Source organism: Rhododendron vialii, chromosome 2a (genome assembly GCF_030253575.1).
Source record: "Rhododendron vialii isolate Sample 1 chromosome 2a, ASM3025357v1".
Taxonomy (NCBI): Eukaryota; Viridiplantae; Streptophyta; class Magnoliopsida; order Ericales; family Ericaceae; genus Rhododendron; species Rhododendron vialii.
In genome coordinates this window covers 41,509,533-41,528,494 of record NC_080558.1, presented here as the reverse complement: position 1 = coordinate 41,528,494, position 18,962 = coordinate 41,509,533, and the positions used below count along the sequence as shown (strand labels likewise).

Here is an 18,962-nt window from a genome sequence, read left to right as displayed (position 1 = left end):
TCAATCTTGTTCCTTTACCTTCCAGAGTTTAACAAGTGCAAACCAGAGGTTTCCCTCTACTCTAAATGACCAAAGTTGCACTAGCAAATCCTTGCACAGTTTGTGTTCTTTCACAACCTCATTCCACCCTTTCACCACATTATATATTCTGTTCTTCATGTTCCACTGCCTTATATCGATCTCGTGTTCCTTTCCGTTCTCTGCAATAAGCCGCGCTTCTATCTCCGCAACATCCTTCCCATTGATCCCTTCCCCACTTGGAAACTCCTTGTCTACGAGTTTACCTCGCGGGAGAGAGAGGCGCCCGTGGTTAGCGCTCACGTCCGTGCCTTCGAGTACCTTTTGAATTACCAAAGTAGCTTTGGCTCCCCCAAGATTTCGGATTCTTTCCTTGAATTCATCAGGCAGGTCTGGTGTGATTTCCGGTAAAACAACCTTCCTTTTTCGAACCAAGTTGTTCACCTTCTTCATGTTCGCCCTCTTCTTGATCGCTCTGTACTTTTCTTCTTCACCACCAAACTCACAATCACTACTGCCCCGTGGCCTCTTTCGACCTGTTTTTTCAGTTTTCTTGTCCGCGTTTTCATCCTCCCTAACGGGTTTGGTGGGTTGCCTTCCACTCATCACGAACCGAATCTTGAAAGGGTTTCTAGGCTCAGGTGGTTTATGATCAGACGGTATTTGATACTCGTTGAGACAGAGGATGTATACATCAGACTCATCGTAATGAGGGTTCTTGAGAATCTCCCGAACGACATTCAGCCTTTTTTTGCTATCCAGTTGGAGAAGCCACTCTTTAGTTTCCTTCAAAAGCCTGTCGAGTTTAGAGTAATCGTACCCGAAATCGTTGTCCATTCTCTCCTTCTACTAGTTGTTCAACACTCGACTGCAAAGAACAGAGTATGAAATTTTTGTGAATGAGAATGATGGAAACAGAGGAGCGGAGTTGTTTTTTATTTGGTTATGAGAATCATAGGATACGGTATATCTTAATATGATTGCATCTCTCTCTCTCTCTCTCTCTCTCTCTCTCTCTCTCTGGAAACCTAAGTTGAATAGAATTGGGGTTTGTGGAAGACTTGGGTGTGAAGTTTTTGAGTTGCGAACTAGTTAGAAGTGAGAGATTCTAAACTGGGTGTGATTTGGATTTTGATTTCTTGGGTATGAAGTTTCTCAATTAGGAAATTATTGCAGTTCAAGTTTTCGTGAAACAGAAAGCCAATTCGATTTCGGTTGGGATATTAAAGTGAAGGGGATATCTCTCTGTCCAACGGTCAAAATCAGGGTTTTTTTTTTTGAGGATCTCTTTCGTAATTCCTAAGGGCTTTTTTTTTTTTTTTTTCCGTCGTGTCCTAATTCCCGGCAATAAATGAAGGAAGCATAATAACGTGCACATAAATTGATTGTCTCTAGGCTTGCCATATTTTATGCCTTTTGGCTTTGGTTTGAGAGCATGATTCCGCAGCAAAACGTTTTTTTAACTTCTTGGTTCTTGGAGGTACATAGGGATCACAATTTCGGTGGTATTCTGATTAGAGATTAGATGGGTTCTGCTGTTATTTTGTCCTAATTCCTAGATAAATACACAGATTTCTCTACTACTGTTATTAAGCCAAAGAGAGATTTATTTGGACCAAAATCCAGTCCAAAGCCAGGTTGACATGGAAAATGTATTTTTTTTTCAACGGACAAGATCATCCCTTATACTATTATATAAAAGAAAACACAGTACAATAAAAGCTGACACTACCGGTCCAAAAATTTAAAAAAAAAAAACAACAAACAAAAACAAAATACAAAATACAAAATACAAAAGAAAAGTAAAGCCCCCTGGAACCAAGACACCGGAGTCGGACCCTTCGATCACTCTTGTGAAGGGGGTTGGAGTGGCTAGGTATGGATACAGAGCAAACTCTCCTGACCCGCCGCACCAACATTAAGGCCCCGTTCTCCCTAAAATTTGCAAAATTCTGTATTGTGAAGCAATTTTCTTGTTATAAAATCGTCTTAGGAAATTGTAATGTGAACGAAATAAAGCGACATTAGCATTTGTAACTTTCCAATTTTGATGTAAGGAAGTCATCAAAGCAAAGCCTAGGGGAACAAACGTAGAGACCCGTAAATTTTTTTTAATTATTGAAATGTTTATTAATTGGCTAATTAGGAGAACATGATTTATTTGGTGGCTATTTAAATTAGGGGTTGAAATGAGGGGATTGAAACTTAAGGGATTGGGTGTGTGATTAAAGGATATAATAGTATATATAGGATCCCCTCTCTCTCTCTCTCTCTCTCTCTCTCTCTCTCTCTCTCTCTCTCTCTCTCTCTCTCTCTCTCTCTCTCTCTCTCTCTCTCTCTCTCACTCAAAACTCCTCCAAGATCCTTAAAGATCAACCACCCTTCGGCCTTCCAATCATGTTCTCAAGCTCAAAATTTCGTGGGTCAAGCTTGGAGGGAAGTTCTTAGTCGATTTCGGAGCTTTGGAGGTCTAGGGTTCGCTTGGACTTCGATCAAATGGCTTGGGTCTCATTCAAACCACTTGAGGTAAGGATTACTTACTCTCTCTATTTATTTATGGGTTGATTATGTGCCTTGATCGTGCCGTGATTCGTCCTTTGTTGTTGGGATTTTGTTGTTGAAAAACTAAAAATTTACAAAAAAACTCCGTGGTATTAATACCCTCAAAATGGGTATCGATACCCCACTCTCCTCTGGACCAGATTCTGGCCAGATACAAATACCTTTATTGGGGGTATCAATACCCCCTTCTGTTCCGGATAGATTTGGTTCATTTGTTTCTTCTTGTGCCCGTTTGAACTCCGAACACCTTAAACACCTTTTGAATAGCTTCAAATCACTTCTAAACTTGATTGTTCGTACCTCGAAAGATTCATTGGCCAATCGATCTCCTTGGACTCTCGTCATAACTTAGAAAAGTGTAGAATTAAATGATTAGGATACTCGTACTTTATTTACGCATTTAGTTGATTGAAGTAGATGTTGTAGCATGTCTCAATGATCGATATAGACCTATTAAGTGCTATAACATGACGGGATGATTGGTGAATTGAGAAACGTACTATGGAGTCATTATTGAATATCGTAGGCTGTAAAGTATATCGTAGGGTGCATGGTTGGTTGATAAGGACCTATCAAATAGTCTAAATGGTAATAGAGTAATTCGTATCCTCCTCATTCGCCTTGTTGATCTTTCAAACTTCCTTTAGTGCTCGTTCTACAGAATTTTAGTATAGAACCTAATGGGTGATGCGTTGTAAAGTCATTAGTGGGTTCGATGCATGACGTGGGATATCGTGATAGACTTAGAGGAACAACTTGAGCTTAAGGTATTTATTTATGTATAAGGGGACGTGTTTATGGGTTTGTTAAACTTTGTGTGATTATGAATGAAAGAATGTGACCTTGGGAATGTTGTCTTCTTGTATGTGGATTCATAATGTGTGTGTGTGTGTGTGTGTAAATTGATAATTTTGAATTGAGGGTCTTGTAATGCAAGGTGTGGTAATGCGAAGACTCTAGAGGGTCCGCAACGCAATGTATGATAACGCGGAAACCTAGGTGGAGAGAATTCACTGTAACGCAAGGGGTGATAATACGGTTGAATGTCTCGCATGATGAAGGAAGTTATGATTGGTTATAGAAGTTTGTGTTGTTGTTTGAGTTGTTTGTTGCTTGAGATGGTAAGTGTCGAACAAAGGAATAAATGATCGATTTTATCAAAGTTTTGAAAAGAAAGGAATTTCGTGTTGGAAAAAGGATTTTTATGAAAAATCCTCCGGTATTCCTAAGCGAATCAACGGTTCCGGTAGTTGGGTACAAATCAACAAATTCCAGTATTCAAGCGAATCAATGGAGCTTGACCCATGAAGGTCGAGAGTTTTCTCAAAGTTATTTTGGCAACCAAAAGAAAATATTTTCTTTTTATAAAAGAGGCTTGATAGTAAATGGTAAGAAATGAGGAAAATAAAGGTGGCAGTCATTCGAGGAATCTTAAAATGATGATTTGAGGAACGGTATTGGGTTGATTAGATTAATTTATGCATAAAGCTGCTCCTAGTTGCGGTACGAATGGTTAGGGATATCTCTTAGACGCATTGAATTCCATAGTCGTTGTCCGTTAGTCCAATATGGTGCCCCTTTGTATCTCTTGTTCTTTTATTGAAAATCATTCATTCCCTTCGCATGTTTCATCACATTTACATATAGCTTGGGTATAGAATTCTCTACTGGGCTAGTGTAGCTCAACCTATCATTTTCAGGTACATCTCAAGGATATTGACGCGGAGTGCATGGTGCACATGCTTGATTCCATCTCTTTTAAAAGCCGCCCGAGAATTGATTTCATCGTCTTTTGTATGATCACTTGGAAAGATGAAAATGTAAATTCATTTGAAGTATTTTAATTTCAAATATTATGTAACCTCTAAATTTACTCACTTTAACTAGATATGAAATTTTGGCCGTGGTGCCAACATTGTAAATTTTTAAACTTGGGGATTTAGTTTGTAAATGATCATTTTGGGAACTCTCTTTGGGGTATAATCAGTAATATGCGAAGATCATTTCTTGAAATGGATTATTTATTTTATGTTGAAAATCGTGGGCGTGACAACAAATACAAATATTTTGAGCCCTTGCAAACATAATCTGCCATATAGTTCTTCTGCTGTAATAATATGCAGCATTAACCATAAAATGAAAGTTGATTCCAATTCAAGGCATAGTGCATCAAATGTTTTCTTCTCATTCCCAAATTATGAATGACATATCCAAAAGTGATCAGATTGAAAAACGAAAAGGAAAACAAAATTGAAAAACGAAATGAAAAACAACTCTACATTAATAGCCACTCTATGTGAACAGATCTTAAGCATAATAATCATACAAAGAACCAATTTACCAAACACTCTCCGATGGATTAGTGCTAGTTCTCATCAACCACCTCTCCGAGGTCTTGATTTTCCCCAGATCCAACTTTAACAAGAGCAAACCAGAGATTTCCCTGTACTTTGAATGACCACAACTGCACTAACATATCTTTGCAGAGTTTATGGGTCTCTAAGAGCATCTCCAGCCTTGACCCATTTTAAGACTCAAATTTAAAAATGGGGCAAAAATCACAAAAATCTCTCTCCAATCTTTGACCCAAACCCTTCCCCATTTTGGGTTTTATCCATTTTTTTGCCCAAATCTGAGACAACTTTTGCCTTGACCCATTTCTCCAACGGCTAGTTAGAGAGAGAGAAAAAGAGGGAGATGCGTAAAATTTGGGTTTGATGGTTGGAGATGTGTCTACCCAAAATAGGTTTTTGCCCAAAATTTGACTCAAATTTGAGAAAAAATATGGGTGAAAGCTAGAGATGCTCTAAAAGTTCCTTTCACCCCAAAAGAAGATTGTACACAACACTAACGTTCGTTGACAATCTCTAAGGCATAACTGACTGACTTCAGCATAGCCCATATTCCAATCCTCCCTTGTCAATGATCCTCGATTCTATCCGCGAAACTTGATTTCCATTTTGCCGCGTGGACAAGAAACTCTTGATAGGCGCGTAAATGTTCACATTAGCGCCACCTAATTTATCTTTGTTACGTCTCATTTATATTATTATTTAGAGTTTAATGCTTAATTTGTGTATTGTAGGTATTTAGAGGATTTAGTGCAAGAAGTGAGAAATTAAAATATTATATGGTGATTGAAGGTGGTCCGTTTGAGGTCAATACAAAGTCAAGAATTTTGCTATAAACTTAAGTAGTCCATGGGCATGACTACAAAGGATAATAATGGCTTTTGGATCAATTGGGAATTAGGTCGGTCAGTAGAAGTGTGGCCCCGACTGGGAATTATTAGAATTAAAAAAGGAAAGAAGGGTTTTTGGCTTGATATATATATACACATGCCCACAGATGAAACGACAAGATTTGGGGGCTGCCGAAATCAAAGAACAAGGCGGCGGAAAAGAATGAAGAACGGGACTGCCGAGTGCCATTTTCTTTGGTTAGGATTTTATTTTGGAAGCATTTAGATGTTCGTTTTTCTTTCCAGAATTTTTCATTTGAAGTTTTCTTCGTTTGTTTAAATACTCGCACTTCGGTAACTCGTATTAATTTTCGTCATTTATTAAAGTTGTTTGTTGGAACTTATATAATCTGTTTATTCTGTTTATTTCGTATTCGGAAGCATGTTTCAATCTAGGGTTTCTTTCGTTTTTTATTTGATGTTGAGTGAGTAGTCGTAAAGGTAGGGTCGCGGGATGATTAGTACACCGTGGCTAGGTCGGATACGTTCTGCTTCGTATGGGTAAACGGCGACCCTACCTTTACGACTACAAAGCAGAAGCAGAACGTATGGGTAAACGGCGACCACAAAGGTTCGCATCTTTCGGAGTAGCTTTTTCTCTCTAAAATCAAATATTTTTAAGAACACCGAACAGAACAGATAAGTCCGAAACTGGTTGCGAGTGTTATGAACCCTACGACCGTACCTTCCTTCTAATTATTTGAAAAATACAATTAATTTCTAAATTTTAGTTAATCTCTTTATAAAACGACAAAGGGTGGCTACCCAAGAGCCCGTTTAAATTAGTAACAACCCGAGTTTTTAGTCAGCACACATTACCGTCTTTGTGGATTCGACTCCGGTCTTACCCGGTATTGTGCTATATCGGTCTCAGCCCTACACTTGGGGTAATCCATTATTTTAGGTCTAGGAATCGGTCAAGCATCTTCCTTCCTCCCTTATGAATTTCATGTTGATTTGTCTCGACATTAGAGATAGGCGTGCGGTGAACAAAAGGTAATCTACTTTAGCAATATGTGTATCTTGCTTGAGTGACTACACTTACAATAGCAGTCAAACAGCTATAATCTACAAAAAGAATAATACGACGCATGAAAAAAAATCATGGATCCATTAACCGAGGCTAGTACTTCTAATAAGCAGGCTTTCCTGCTTATATTATGGTCTTTTCCTTTTGCCTCTCAGATCGATGAAATGAATAACATTTACATGCTGGTCTCCTTTGAATTGAGTATGATCAGTGCTAGATTCTCGCAAAAGAGTTCACTTGTGATCACTCACTTGCATCATTAATTTATGATCTCACCTTGCTTGCAGCTAACTAACATTGAAATTCTACTGAAAATGCCAGTTATGAAAGGGGATACATTTTGCCATGCTCAATGTCCGAAAACCACTATCGTTTCAAGATTCTCTCGACCCTATGAACCACTGGTTGGGAAACATAAGAAGCCTGCCAAACGCTCTTCATACTAGTTTGATCAACACTACTGATAGCTTCAGTAGCTTACTGAATCTTTTGGGGTAGTGTTTGTCATATTTCACCGGTACGTAACTATGGTTAGACCATATACTTTGTGGATCACTATTCCTAAGGGCCAAGGGGACTCCGTTGATATGACATGTTCCATTATTCCTTAATTATGGGCAACATGCCTTACACGTAACAACTCTGTGACTGTGAGTAAAGACTTAAGATTTATCAGATTTGGGCGTAATTCATGTGCTTCTCGAACTTTCAACTATAAAAATGGTGCAACAAGTGTTGAAGTACCATTGGCAGGATAATGGATTTAGCAACAAGAATATCAGAAGAACAACACCCAATATTGGCAATCACAAAAGGTATATCAGAAGAACAACACCCAATATTGACACATGGAATTTTATATATGCTATTCTTTTTCGTTTTCCCAACATCCAAACGAAAACACAGTTTCAAAAGGGAAGAGAAGATAAAAGAGAATCGACAGTAAGAGGAAAACACAACCAAGCACGTTGAAAGATGAAGGAATAGTTATTCCAAGAAAAGTAGCGATTCGAATGAACCAACCACTGCAATTTCCAAAATGACAAGTTAATGTCTCGCAAACGATCATAAGTTCATTAAAGGATATGCAGTATTTAACAAAACACTGAAAGGGGACACACCCCCTTGTGCTGCTAAATAAGAACTGGACAAAAATCCAAAGGCTGAAGATTTTCCCTATGATTCTCCCAATACTTACAGCAGGAGAACTAATCAATCTTGTTCCTTTACCTTCCAGAGTTTAACAAGTGCAAACCAGAGGTTTCCCTCTACTCTAAATGACCAAAGTTGGACTAGCAAATCCTTGCACAGTTTGTGTTCTTTCACAACCTCATTCCACCCTTTCACCACATTATATATTCTGTTCTTCATGTTCCACTGCCTTATATTGATCTCGTGTTCCTTTCCGTTCTCTGCAATAAGCTGCGCTTCTATCTCCGCAACATCCTTCCCATTGATCCCTTCCCCACTTGGAAACTCCTTGTCTACGAGTTTACCTCGCGGGAGAGAGAGGCGCCCATGGCGAGCGCTCACGTCCGTGCCTTCGAGTACCTTTTGAATTACCAAAGTAGCTTTGGCTCCCCCAAGATTTCGGATTCTTTCCTTGAATTCATCAGGCAGGTCTGGTGTGATTTCCTGTAAAACAACCTTCCTTTTTCGAACCAAGTTGTTCACCTTCTTCATGTTCGCCCTCTTCTTGATCGCTCTGTACTTTTCTTCTTCATCACCAAACTCACAATCACTACTGCCCCGTGGCCTTTTTCGACCTGTTTTTTGAGTTTTCTTGCCCGCGTTTTCATCCTCCCTAACGGGTTTGGTGGGTTGCCTTCCGCTCATCAAGAACCGAATCTTGGAAGGGTTTCTAGGCTCAGGTGGTTTATGATCAGACGGTATTTGATACTCGTTGAGACAGAGGATGTATACATCAGACTCATCGTAATGAGGGTTCTTGAAAATCTCCCGAACGACATTCAACCTTTTCCTGCTATCCAGTTGGAGAAGCCACTCTTTAGTTTCCTTCAAAAGCCTATCGAGTTTAGAGTAATCATACCCGGAATCGTGGTCCATTCTTTCCTTCTACTAGTTGTTCAACACTCGACAGAAAAGAACAGAGTATGAAATTTTTGTGAATGAGAATGATGGAAACAGAGGAGCGGAGATGTTTTTTATTTGGTTATGAGAATCATAAGATACGGCATATCTTTATATGATTGCATCTCTCTCTCTCTCTCTCTCTCTCTCTCTCTCTCTCTCTCTCTCTCTCTCTCTCTCTGGAAACCTAAGTTGAATAGAAGTGGGGTTTGTGTAAGACTTGGGTTTTGGAGTTGGGAAGAAGTTAGAAGTGAGAGATTCTAAACTGGGTGTGATTTGGATTTTGATTTCTTGGGTGTGAAGTTTCTCAATTAGGAAGATCAAGTTTTCGTGAAACAGAAAGTAATTCCGATTTCGGTTGGGATACTAAAGTGAAGGGGATAGATATCTCTGTGTCCCAACGGTCAAAATTAGGGTTTTTTTAGGATCTCTTTCATATTACTAGGGTTTTTTTTTGGTCCGTCATGTCCTAATTCCTGACAATAAATGAAGGAAGTATAATAATATGCACAGAAATTCATTGTCTATAGGCTTGCCCTATTTGAGCAAAACATCCTTTTAGCTCCTTGGTTCTTAGAGGTACAAGGGAGCCATAACTTCGGTGGTATTCTAATTAGGAATTAGATGGGTTCTGCTGTTATTTTTTTTTAATTTATAGATAAATGCGCCAATTTCTCTACTGCTGATATTTGGACCAAAATCCAATCCAAAGGCAGGTTGACATGGAAAATGATTTTTTTTTTTTCGACGAACAATCTAAAAGAAAACACAATACAATAAAAGTGGACACTACCGGTCTGAAAATTAAAAAAAAATAACAAACAAAATACAAAATACAAAAGAAAAGCTGTCTGGAATCAAGACGCCGGAATCGGACTCGTCGATCACTCTCGTGAAGGGGGTTGGAGTGCCTATGTATGGACACAGAGCAAACTCTCCTGACCTGCTGCACCAACATTAAGGCCCGATTTTCCCTAAAATTTGCAAAATTCTGTATTGTTGAAGCAATTTTCTTTATATAAAATCGTCTTGGGAAATTGTAATGTTAACGAAATAAAGCTGACATTAGCATTTCTGACTTTCCAATTTTGATGTAAGGAGGTCATCAAAGCGAAGTCTAGGGGAACGAATACAAATACTTTGAGCCCTGGCAAACCCATGTTTAACTTAAAAGTGAGGTATCCATGCTTCCATCTATTAAAAAATCCAAGCTAATCGAAAACCACTAATACGATGGTTATGTAGTGCTCCTTTAAAAGTGTGAGGTCTATGGTTCAATTCCTATGGACATGAGGTTGACCTTCATAGTAATTGAACATATACTAACCTCTTATCATTTGGCCAAAAAAAATTATCGTCTTCTTTCCTAGTTCACATAATAAAATGATGTGCTCTTAAACTTTTCATTACTTTTGACTAGACCAAAAACAAACTATAATGTAAGGAGGACCATTCTAAATAGACCTAAGGTTGCAAATTTTGACAAAAAAACAAAACATTTTCCTCTGGAGTTTAAAAAAATTGCACATTTCTCAAATATTCCCAAACTGAAAATATCAAAACATGCAACTAAACAATGAAGAGGAAGGGGAAAAAAATTCATACCTCCAAATTTTCAGAATATGTGATCACTAATATTACTACTCCGTAATATACAGGAAACAAAGAAATAAATATATAGGTGGAGTCGCTATTTTCATCATCACCCAGACATGATACGAAAAAATTTGGCGAAACAGAATGACATGAGGAAGGGACAATCAGCGATGAAGGGTTCAAATTCGACGCAGAAGCCTTCTTCAGATAATAACCATCCAAACTCGGTTTCATAAGAGGTACATACAATCATCCTAAGTAAACAATAAGGCCAGGATTCCAATACAAGTGTGAAATTATACAATACCCTGATTTAGCAACAATAGCTTGACTTCTTCCAACAACACACCGCTATTGCAGTGTACATATGCATAGGAGCGAAACAATTTCGCACTAATAACAGACAGCCTACAGAGCAGCAGATGGATGCCATACATGACGCCAACATCGCAGTTCATACCAGTTTCCTCTCCTGTAATACTGTAAAAGCCATCGAAAGATTCTTGTAGAAATAGTTAGATACATCAAGGGTTTGTAACATATCAATGTGCCAATTTCTCTAGGTGTCGGAATGTCCGCTGCTTAATCCACTGACGGTCGTAGGGTAGGTAAGCTTGAATCGAGTGGTCGTAACTGCAAAGCCAGAATGAATGAAATACCCATAATCCGGAATGCAAGATTGTGCATTAGTTAGGTACCAAAGGGAGCATAAGATCTCTCTAAGCATGCATGAATTGGCAACAGGCCAATATCCGTAACCTCTGTCACAGTATCTAAGTCAAGAGATCACAAATGTTTCTCGTCATTGGTTTGCTCGTTTTTGTGCAAAGAAAGAGACCCTTTAGGAACGTATCAAAAACAATAAAAGAAATAGAGGTCTACATTCGCAAATGTTGTTTTGTGATCCCCTACCCCAGTCAGGGACTCTGAAGTGACCAAAAATCCTGCGCTCTCAAAACATTCAAAGTATAACAGAAACATCACTCAGAATTTTCCTTGTCTCTTTTTTGGGGGAAAAACCCTTAAGCATAGCGTCCTTAACCATGCAACTGGCCCCAAAACGGTTACATGGCATTGACTGCTCTAAATGTGTGTGTGAATGTGAGTGAGCGTGTGTGTGTCTGTTAGTGCGCTCAGGGTGTGTGTGGGTGGGTGTGCGGGGGTGTGTGTGTGTGTGTGTGTGTGTGTGTGAGAGAGAGAGAGAGAGAGAGAGAGATTTACACTAGTGCACTCAAGTCTGCAAGGCCATCCATGAAATTGTAGAGATCTGCAATATCATAAGTAATGTTTCTCATGGCTGGATTTAGCTCCTTAAGTTTCCTTTCATAAAGTCCACAAATACCTGGGGATGCACAGCAGTAAATCACCTCTCATGAAGCACATAATATTGCATCAGAAATATACAGAAACCAATGAATGGATTCAGGATACAGAGAGCAATGTATTAGCTACATCAAATTTCAAATGATCCATCAAAAAGTGGACATTTATAGGTAGTCAAAAATGTCAAGGTATAACCTACCTGTCCAAATTCTCTTCCGTTTTTCCTAGAAAATAATAAAAAGACAATGCTTAGGGGATGCCTAAAAAATCATCTAGATTTAGGCCACAACCATTCTACTGAAATCACATATTTTCCCTTTGAGTTGACCATCTCGAACAGCCTCACGCGACTATGACTTCAATTATCCCTCTTTTTCTTCTCCCCAACTGAACCACTGCCCACTCATCTCCACATGCACCCTCTCGCTCCACTAAACTTCCAATATAGACAAGATTAGCCATCCACCATTCAAATTTCAAATTTCAATCAGGCGATCACTATAAATTCACTATCGCCACACTTTTTCCCATCAATCTTTCCTTTTCCAACTATAAACCCAGATCAACCATATAGATGGATGGTCGTGGGTAGCATGTATGGGGTGTTGGTTATGGTGATGGAAATTAATCTCTTGGTTTCTCTATCTAATCTAATACATATTTTCTCCGTCGTTTATCTATTGCGGTCAGTTTGGTAGGTGGAGGTGGGCGATTCTTTCTAAGGATTCCATTTATGGATTTTATGGCTGTCGGTTTTAACTTGCAGAGATTTTGGCCAACTTTATGCATAGATTTGGTGGTTTATTAATGGCTACGTTTTGGGGCATTTGCCCGGCGTTGGTTGACGGTAATGCACACTGCTTGCGGATGATAAAAAGTTTTAGAGTGGGAAGGCACGGGGAGTACTTATTACTCGATACATGGCGTCAACTTAAAGGGTAAATATGTGACATCAGTTCAATGGCCGTAGCAGCAACAAATGTTGTCGTCGCATTTTCGCCATCCATATTATATGCTCCTGGATCAAGTACAAACAATTTGTCACGTTCCCCATCACACACTCTTCAGATACATGCAGATATGTTTCTGATCCACAATTGGAAATTCTAGATTCATTACTGGGTAAGTATCGAATGCTCTACATCACACGTCCAAAGTATAAAGGAAATGAAATTACTAGTAGGATTCTTGCATAACATTAAAGATAAAGTTTATATGATAAAATAGAGTTTTAGTTTCTTGGTACTTTCCGTACTTCTTAGAGATGAAGAAAACAGTTGGGCCTTTGGGGTAAAGTAGTATCATCCACTTCCAAAAATTTTAAAATTTGCATATCCTCGTTGCATTATACATGTACCAATATCCGCATCCATGCTTCATACAACAGATTAATGAGAGAACATTAGAATGCTTCATGCAGAAATGAAATTTTTAGATATTAGAAGTGCAAAAAGGGAAATGAGAGAACACAAAAAGTCGGGGCCATCCAATAAAGAGTTTTGACATAGTATTGGAAACTTTCGTGATGTATTGAAACATATTGAAAAGTTGAAATTAAGGCTCCTAAGCTACTAGCTAATTCCTAAACATAAGTACTTAACACTTGAAATTAAACTCATTCCTCACCATTCTTGAGCTTTTGTGGACATCTTTGTATCGTACTTCATAGATAGAATAATGCTTATGCAGATTGTTATGCCTAGAATAAGTTTTCTTCATATGTTTCTTGTTTTTACTAGCCACGGGTTTGTTCATAAATCCAAACTTCTCTTAACATTCAATGTACGTTACGGAGCTCAGTATAGAGCAACTTATGTTCTAGGTGTTCTCACAAGAGAGAACGATTTAAAGTGCATAACATTGGCCAAAGCCCAAGGGTCTAGTGTATAATGACATTAGCCTACTACTTATCTTCTTAAAATGCATTTTAGTGTTCCTGTCAAAACTTCAAAAACAACATTACATTAACCAAAAGCAACACATAATTTTGCATCAGCAACAACTCCAAAAACAACATTACATTCACCAAAAGCAACACATAATTTTGCATCAGCAACAAATTAATGACTCGGCAAAACGACACACTAACGCCTCGTTCAGATCACAATTTGGAAAAAAAACTCCAACTCCAAAAACATTCATTACCCCTACTTCCAATCATTACTCTCATTTCTCTCTCCACTCATTACCCCTATCTCCAATCATTACTCTCTCTATCTCTCTCCACTCATTACCTCTATCTCCAATTATTACCCTAATTTTCTCTCTCCACTCCATACCCCAAAACCAAACCCAAAAATTTTCAAATTGTGATCCGAACAAGGCACAAACCCCTTGAAAATCAAAGTCGTATCATAACAAAGTACAGATATTGGAATATAAAAACAAAACCCAAGAAGATTAAAGCCTCTAAACAACAAAGAGTAAGCGAGAAAAACATAAGGCGCCAAAAAAGGGAAAAAACGAAGTCATTGTTCCCTTGTCAAGTTAGGAAGCACCAACACATGAATAAAATGCAAATGTGGTCATTACGTATGCACTCTAGAGTACTGTGGACTAAAATGTTCATCACAACGCACAAGCCACTAGACAATCTTAATGGTAGCGCTAAAGCAATCTATATCAATAGATCTCATAATTAATTTAGCAAACGATTTAAGTCTTGAAGAAGGCAAAATCAGTACGTGTGATATCAAAACTGATGATGGTTATAGAAAAGGGTAAGCATAAATACCGTCCATTGCCTGACTTATTGAATCATAATCCATAAATGTTCTAGTTGCTCTGTTTTGAGAAGTCTGCATCAGGATAATGGTGTGCCTATTGGCCTGCAACAAGGGAAGAGTCGGAAGACAACAAACAACAAAATGACGAAGGTAAAATCTAATTAAGGATGAACGAGCAATTGAAAAACAAGTCCTAAAAACTAAGATTCCAATGATTTATGGTCACCTAGATTCAAAAGGGGGCAACAACTTAGCATGACAGAAGGAACTCGAGAATCATGCACACATTGTATCTTTGAAAATAAAAAAAATAAAAAAACCCCACAACATCGTTAATGATAACTAAAATGCCACCACCTCCCACCTTTAGCTACGTATGACCAAATTCTATGTTCTAGGTAACTACAGTAGAAAAAAGAGTCACAAAAACGAAGAAAAAACCCACACGCACTAAAAATGAAGGGAGGACTAAAAGAATTACTCCCTTTGTCCCTTTTTAAATGTCCACTACGGTTCTGTGAGTCATTTTCAATGGCTCATATCTCTCGATGAATATTTTTTTGTTTTTAAAATCATTGTATTATAGAAAAAATTGAGATCTATCAAACAAGATCCATATTACATATTTTTAACAATATACATTGATGTATATAAGCAATTGAAAATGACATGCAAAACTGTAGTGGACACTTAAAAAAGAATAGTGGGAGTATAAACAAGTGTTTCCCTAAACATCACATTGAGTGGCATCAGACGACAGTAGCATAGAGCCAGGGACAAGGAAATTTTTTCAAGAACAAAAACTTTCTTCCATATTAGTTAACTTCGTAAGACCTTGAAGTTTTTATAAAAGAGGCGGGTGCAAAGGAGTCATCTCCTCATCATAACTTTTTGAATTCATATGTTCTTATTGCCATTCATGTCTAGTTGTCCACTACGCTCAGACTAGATCATGTTGAAAGCTAGTGAGCGTCATATATCTTGTCCTCTGTCCATTTCCATTGGGCACCGACACATTCCACCAACTTGCAATTGTTTGAGAGACTATGTCTGCATATTAACTTAAAATAGTTAACTCCAATCGTTTATCACCTATTTGCATCTACATTCTGTACCTTTGAAGAAAAAGGGAATATGGCTGCATTTTTTACACATATAAGTACAACAAGCTAGTGATAACATAAAGGAACAAGGCAGCAAAAACCCAACCAGCTGGGCTAGCGCTAGATAATTGTAATTGGGATATGCTAGTCCATCCCGTTTATAAATGGTTTATATGGGTTGTAGTTGGTTTCTAAATGGGGTAATAAATTTTGTGCGCAGTTCATGAAGAGGGGAGAGCCAAGAGCGGCAAACTATATTTGAGGATGGCCGTGGTGGAGGTTGCTTCCGCTAATAAATGCAACTATAAGATATAGCGGTGGTTTTGGAGCCTACTGAGTCAACTCTCGCTTGGAAGAAACAAAAGACGAGTTAGGAAGCCCCATAGGCACTATCCCGCTGAGAATCAACCGAGTTCGGCTCCAGTCAAACACATCAAGGCAAAAAAATTGGGTCAAAAGTGGGTTCATGGGTATTGATTGAACCGTACCCAACCCACCTATATCCAACCAATTCAATCTTGGCCCATATCCACCCCACCCATTCCAACCCGTGACCCATATCAAACCACCCAATTTTGGCCCCACCCACCCATTTGCCATCGCTAATTCAACACGGAAAATTAAAACCCTAGAAGACGCAGGGACCTATGAAATCTTTTATTCACTGCTAAACTCATGCCTAATCGCCGCCAAACCCTCGTACGCAGTGTTTCTATATATCGAATACAATTATCAAACACTCAGCCAGCATTATCAGAGATATGGATAAAATTGTACTTACCAAAAAAAAAACAAAAAACAAAATTTGTACTTTCCGCTTGCGAGAGACAGAGAGAGAGAGAGAGAGTACTACCATGTTACAAGCCAACGATGAAGAAGCCAATACCAGAGCTAGGCGAATGGTTGGTGAAGTGCGTCGGGAAGAAGAGAGAGAGAGAGAGAGAGAGAGAGAGAGAGAAGGGTTTACCAGCAGTGGGAGACTGGAAGTGTTACGCGGGACTAAACTGCAATGCCTTTTGCGGATCAAAAAAAAAAAAAAACTGCAATGCCTTTTGTTGCACCATTGCAGTTTAGTCTCTCATGTTTCGTGTATTACAAGTTTAGCCCCTGCGACTTAATCTATAAATAGGGACCTCAATTTTATATATATAAGAAATTGATTTTAGCACTCCAAAAATTGATGGAGGGGCTCCAAAACGACGTCGTTTTGTGTATCATCATAATTTAGTTTTGGAGCTCCTCCATCAATTATTGGAGTGCCAAAATCACAATCCTTTATAAAAATTCATTCAGAAAATCAAAGGAATACTACCATAAAAGAGTGAAAGTAAGGTTGTGAGAAATAGTACTTCAATAGAATTTTGTTAGTCTTGAAGACTAACTCATTTCCCGATAGTTCCCGAAGAAACTATTTTCAGTGCATACCTTGTGTTTCGTTGTTCTTTATTTTTAATTTTATAATAATTGTCAATTTTTCACCAACATTATTATTCGTTAAGCTTATTTTTCCTCCTAATATTAAAGAGCATTTTTTTTTTCAAACCCACAAAAGGTATTATGTACTCATATACGCAAAATCCCCCACACCATCTCCATGGTAAAAAATCTTAGAAGTCTTTTTCGATGCGACCTAATCCATGAGTTGCTTAATATTTTTGATCGGTGTCTGAAAGGTTATAAATCCACAAAGGTTCACCATTCACCGAGGAATGGTGGATACCAAGATCAAGAAAAACAAATTGATCGAGGAGTGCAAGAAGTAAAATCTTTATCATGGGCTTTTCAGTTAGCACATGAAACAGTAGAGAAGCGCACAGTGTAACGCTCGGAGGCCAAGTGGTCGATCCCAAAGATCGAGTCCCCAGCCTTACAATTGAAGCAAAGTTCAATAATTGGGACTCTAGATGCAACATGATTTGGAATTTGAACAAGTGAGACATCGTTAATTGTGTCGACAATCAAAAGCATCAGCTTCAAGTTAGAAAACTCTTTTTTCCCCAAGTGAGAGTAGAGAAAGTTCCGAGACCTTGTATTTACTTGGGACCCAAGGAGACAGGGATGCTGCCAATCACCCCAGATGCCAAGCGGGTGTGTTTGCAAACAACATGCGCATCGGTTGCTAAGATGTCATCATTGACAATAAAAGCAGCTCCCTTGCCACTCTTAGCCACCCATTTACCTTTCCTCTTTATAGTTTATATACACTTTTTCCAAAAGTAATGGTACATGCATAATACAAAATTAAACTTTCTTTTCCACCCATCCTGCTGAAAATAGTATTTCCAAGTCGATTGCCTTCAACTCAGCAACAGAACGAATGGCGGATTCTATAGCGAAAACTGATCTTTCTTCGTCCATCAAAGCGTGAAGAGGTTGCTGAAAAGAACAAACCGATCCAAGATCTACATACTTTAGGGGTACCAAAAACTCCTTTCAAGCATTGGTTTCTTTGCAGAGTAACAAGTCGGGAAAACATTGTTTTCGAGATGTGTTTAAACGAAATCCCTTAGGGTTTAGCACCTTAGGGTTTCACACATTTACTGTATAAAAAATTCCAAACAATGCAACATATACAATATTTCAAAAACATCATTTAAATATCACTAATCTCAAGCATTAAACAAAAACAATCGAAAATTTCAAAATTTCAAAAGTATCACATAGATATCACTCTTCTTAAGATTTTGCAGGAAAAGTATAACTTAAGTTCCGCACAATGAGTTGAATTGAAAGTGCCTTCATGTTTCAAACACAATATAAGCAATATATTCAATGTGAACATTGAGAAAACAAAATAATAGTTATAAAATATTGTCAAGCTATAAAAGTGTGACTTATACAATCAAAATTTTGGACCGAGAGGTGATTTATTTTGGGAAAAAATTCCAAAGATAATTAATTTAGGGGCTACTTTTATTACCTTTGCGCGCGGCTTATGAGAGTAGTTGTGATAACAATTTTAAACTACGTACTAAAAGCACTAGCATAACTTTTTAGGAGATATAAAAGCCAAAAATATACTACAAATTCATTGGGGGGTATAATTGCACTATTCGAAAACCCAGAGGGCACGGGGAATATAGCTCGATCAAATTTTTTTTTTTGAAAATGATCAAATACAGATTATAACAATCAGCCGTTGCGTGACGTATCCGACGGACTTGCTTTACAAGTGGAGTATTGGGAATTTGGGACCTTGTTCCAATAAAAACTTTTAGGATTTTTTCGAGTTGAATCGAAAAAGTAAAAAAATAAGGTATAAAATTAATAAA

At 38.1% G+C, this 18,962-nt stretch overlaps 3 protein-coding genes and 1 non-coding gene across 5 annotated transcripts; 1 reads left to right on the top strand and 3 right to left on the bottom strand.

Annotated features, from left to right (window-relative positions):
* Positions 1 to 855, bottom strand: LOC131317544 (putative B3 domain-containing protein At3g24850). The gene has a single exon (XM_058347086.1). The coding sequence runs from the start codon at positions 853 to 855 to the stop codon at positions 1 to 3; it is 855 nt and encodes a 284-aa protein (XP_058203069.1).
* Positions 856 to 1,367: 512 nt separating this feature from the next.
* Positions 1,368 to 1,472, top strand: LOC131318279 (small nucleolar RNA snoR100). The gene has a single exon (XR_009197606.1). It is a non-coding gene; the product is annotated as a small nucleolar RNA snoR100 (small nucleolar RNA).
* Positions 1,473 to 7,934: 6,462 nt separating this feature from the next.
* LOC131317543 (B3 domain-containing protein At5g24050-like) lies at positions 7,935 to 8,918 on the bottom strand. Its single transcript, XM_058347085.1, has one exon. The coding sequence runs from the start codon at positions 8,916 to 8,918 to the stop codon at positions 8,064 to 8,066; it is 855 nt and encodes a 284-aa protein (XP_058203068.1). The 3' UTR covers positions 7,935 to 8,063.
* Positions 8,919 to 10,709: 1,791 nt separating this feature from the next.
* Positions 10,710 to 16,709, bottom strand: LOC131317795 (enhancer of rudimentary homolog). Of its 2 annotated transcripts, none has more exons than XM_058347437.1 (4): positions 16,544 to 16,709; positions 14,596 to 14,689; positions 11,760 to 11,880; positions 10,710 to 11,171 (listed from the first exon to the last, which is right to left on the bottom strand). In XM_058347437.1, exons 1-4 carry the CDS (start codon positions 16,544 to 16,546, stop codon positions 11,081 to 11,083), a joined length of 309 nt encoding a protein of 102 aa, XP_058203420.1. In that variant the 5' UTR covers positions 16,547 to 16,709; the 3' UTR covers positions 10,710 to 11,080. The 2 variants fall into 2 exon arrangements, with proteins under 2 accessions (XP_058203420.1, XP_058203422.1); XM_058347439.1 differs by lacking the exon at positions 16,544 to 16,709 and adding an exon at positions 15,476 to 15,500.
* Positions 16,710 to 18,962: the final 2,253 nt, after the last annotated feature.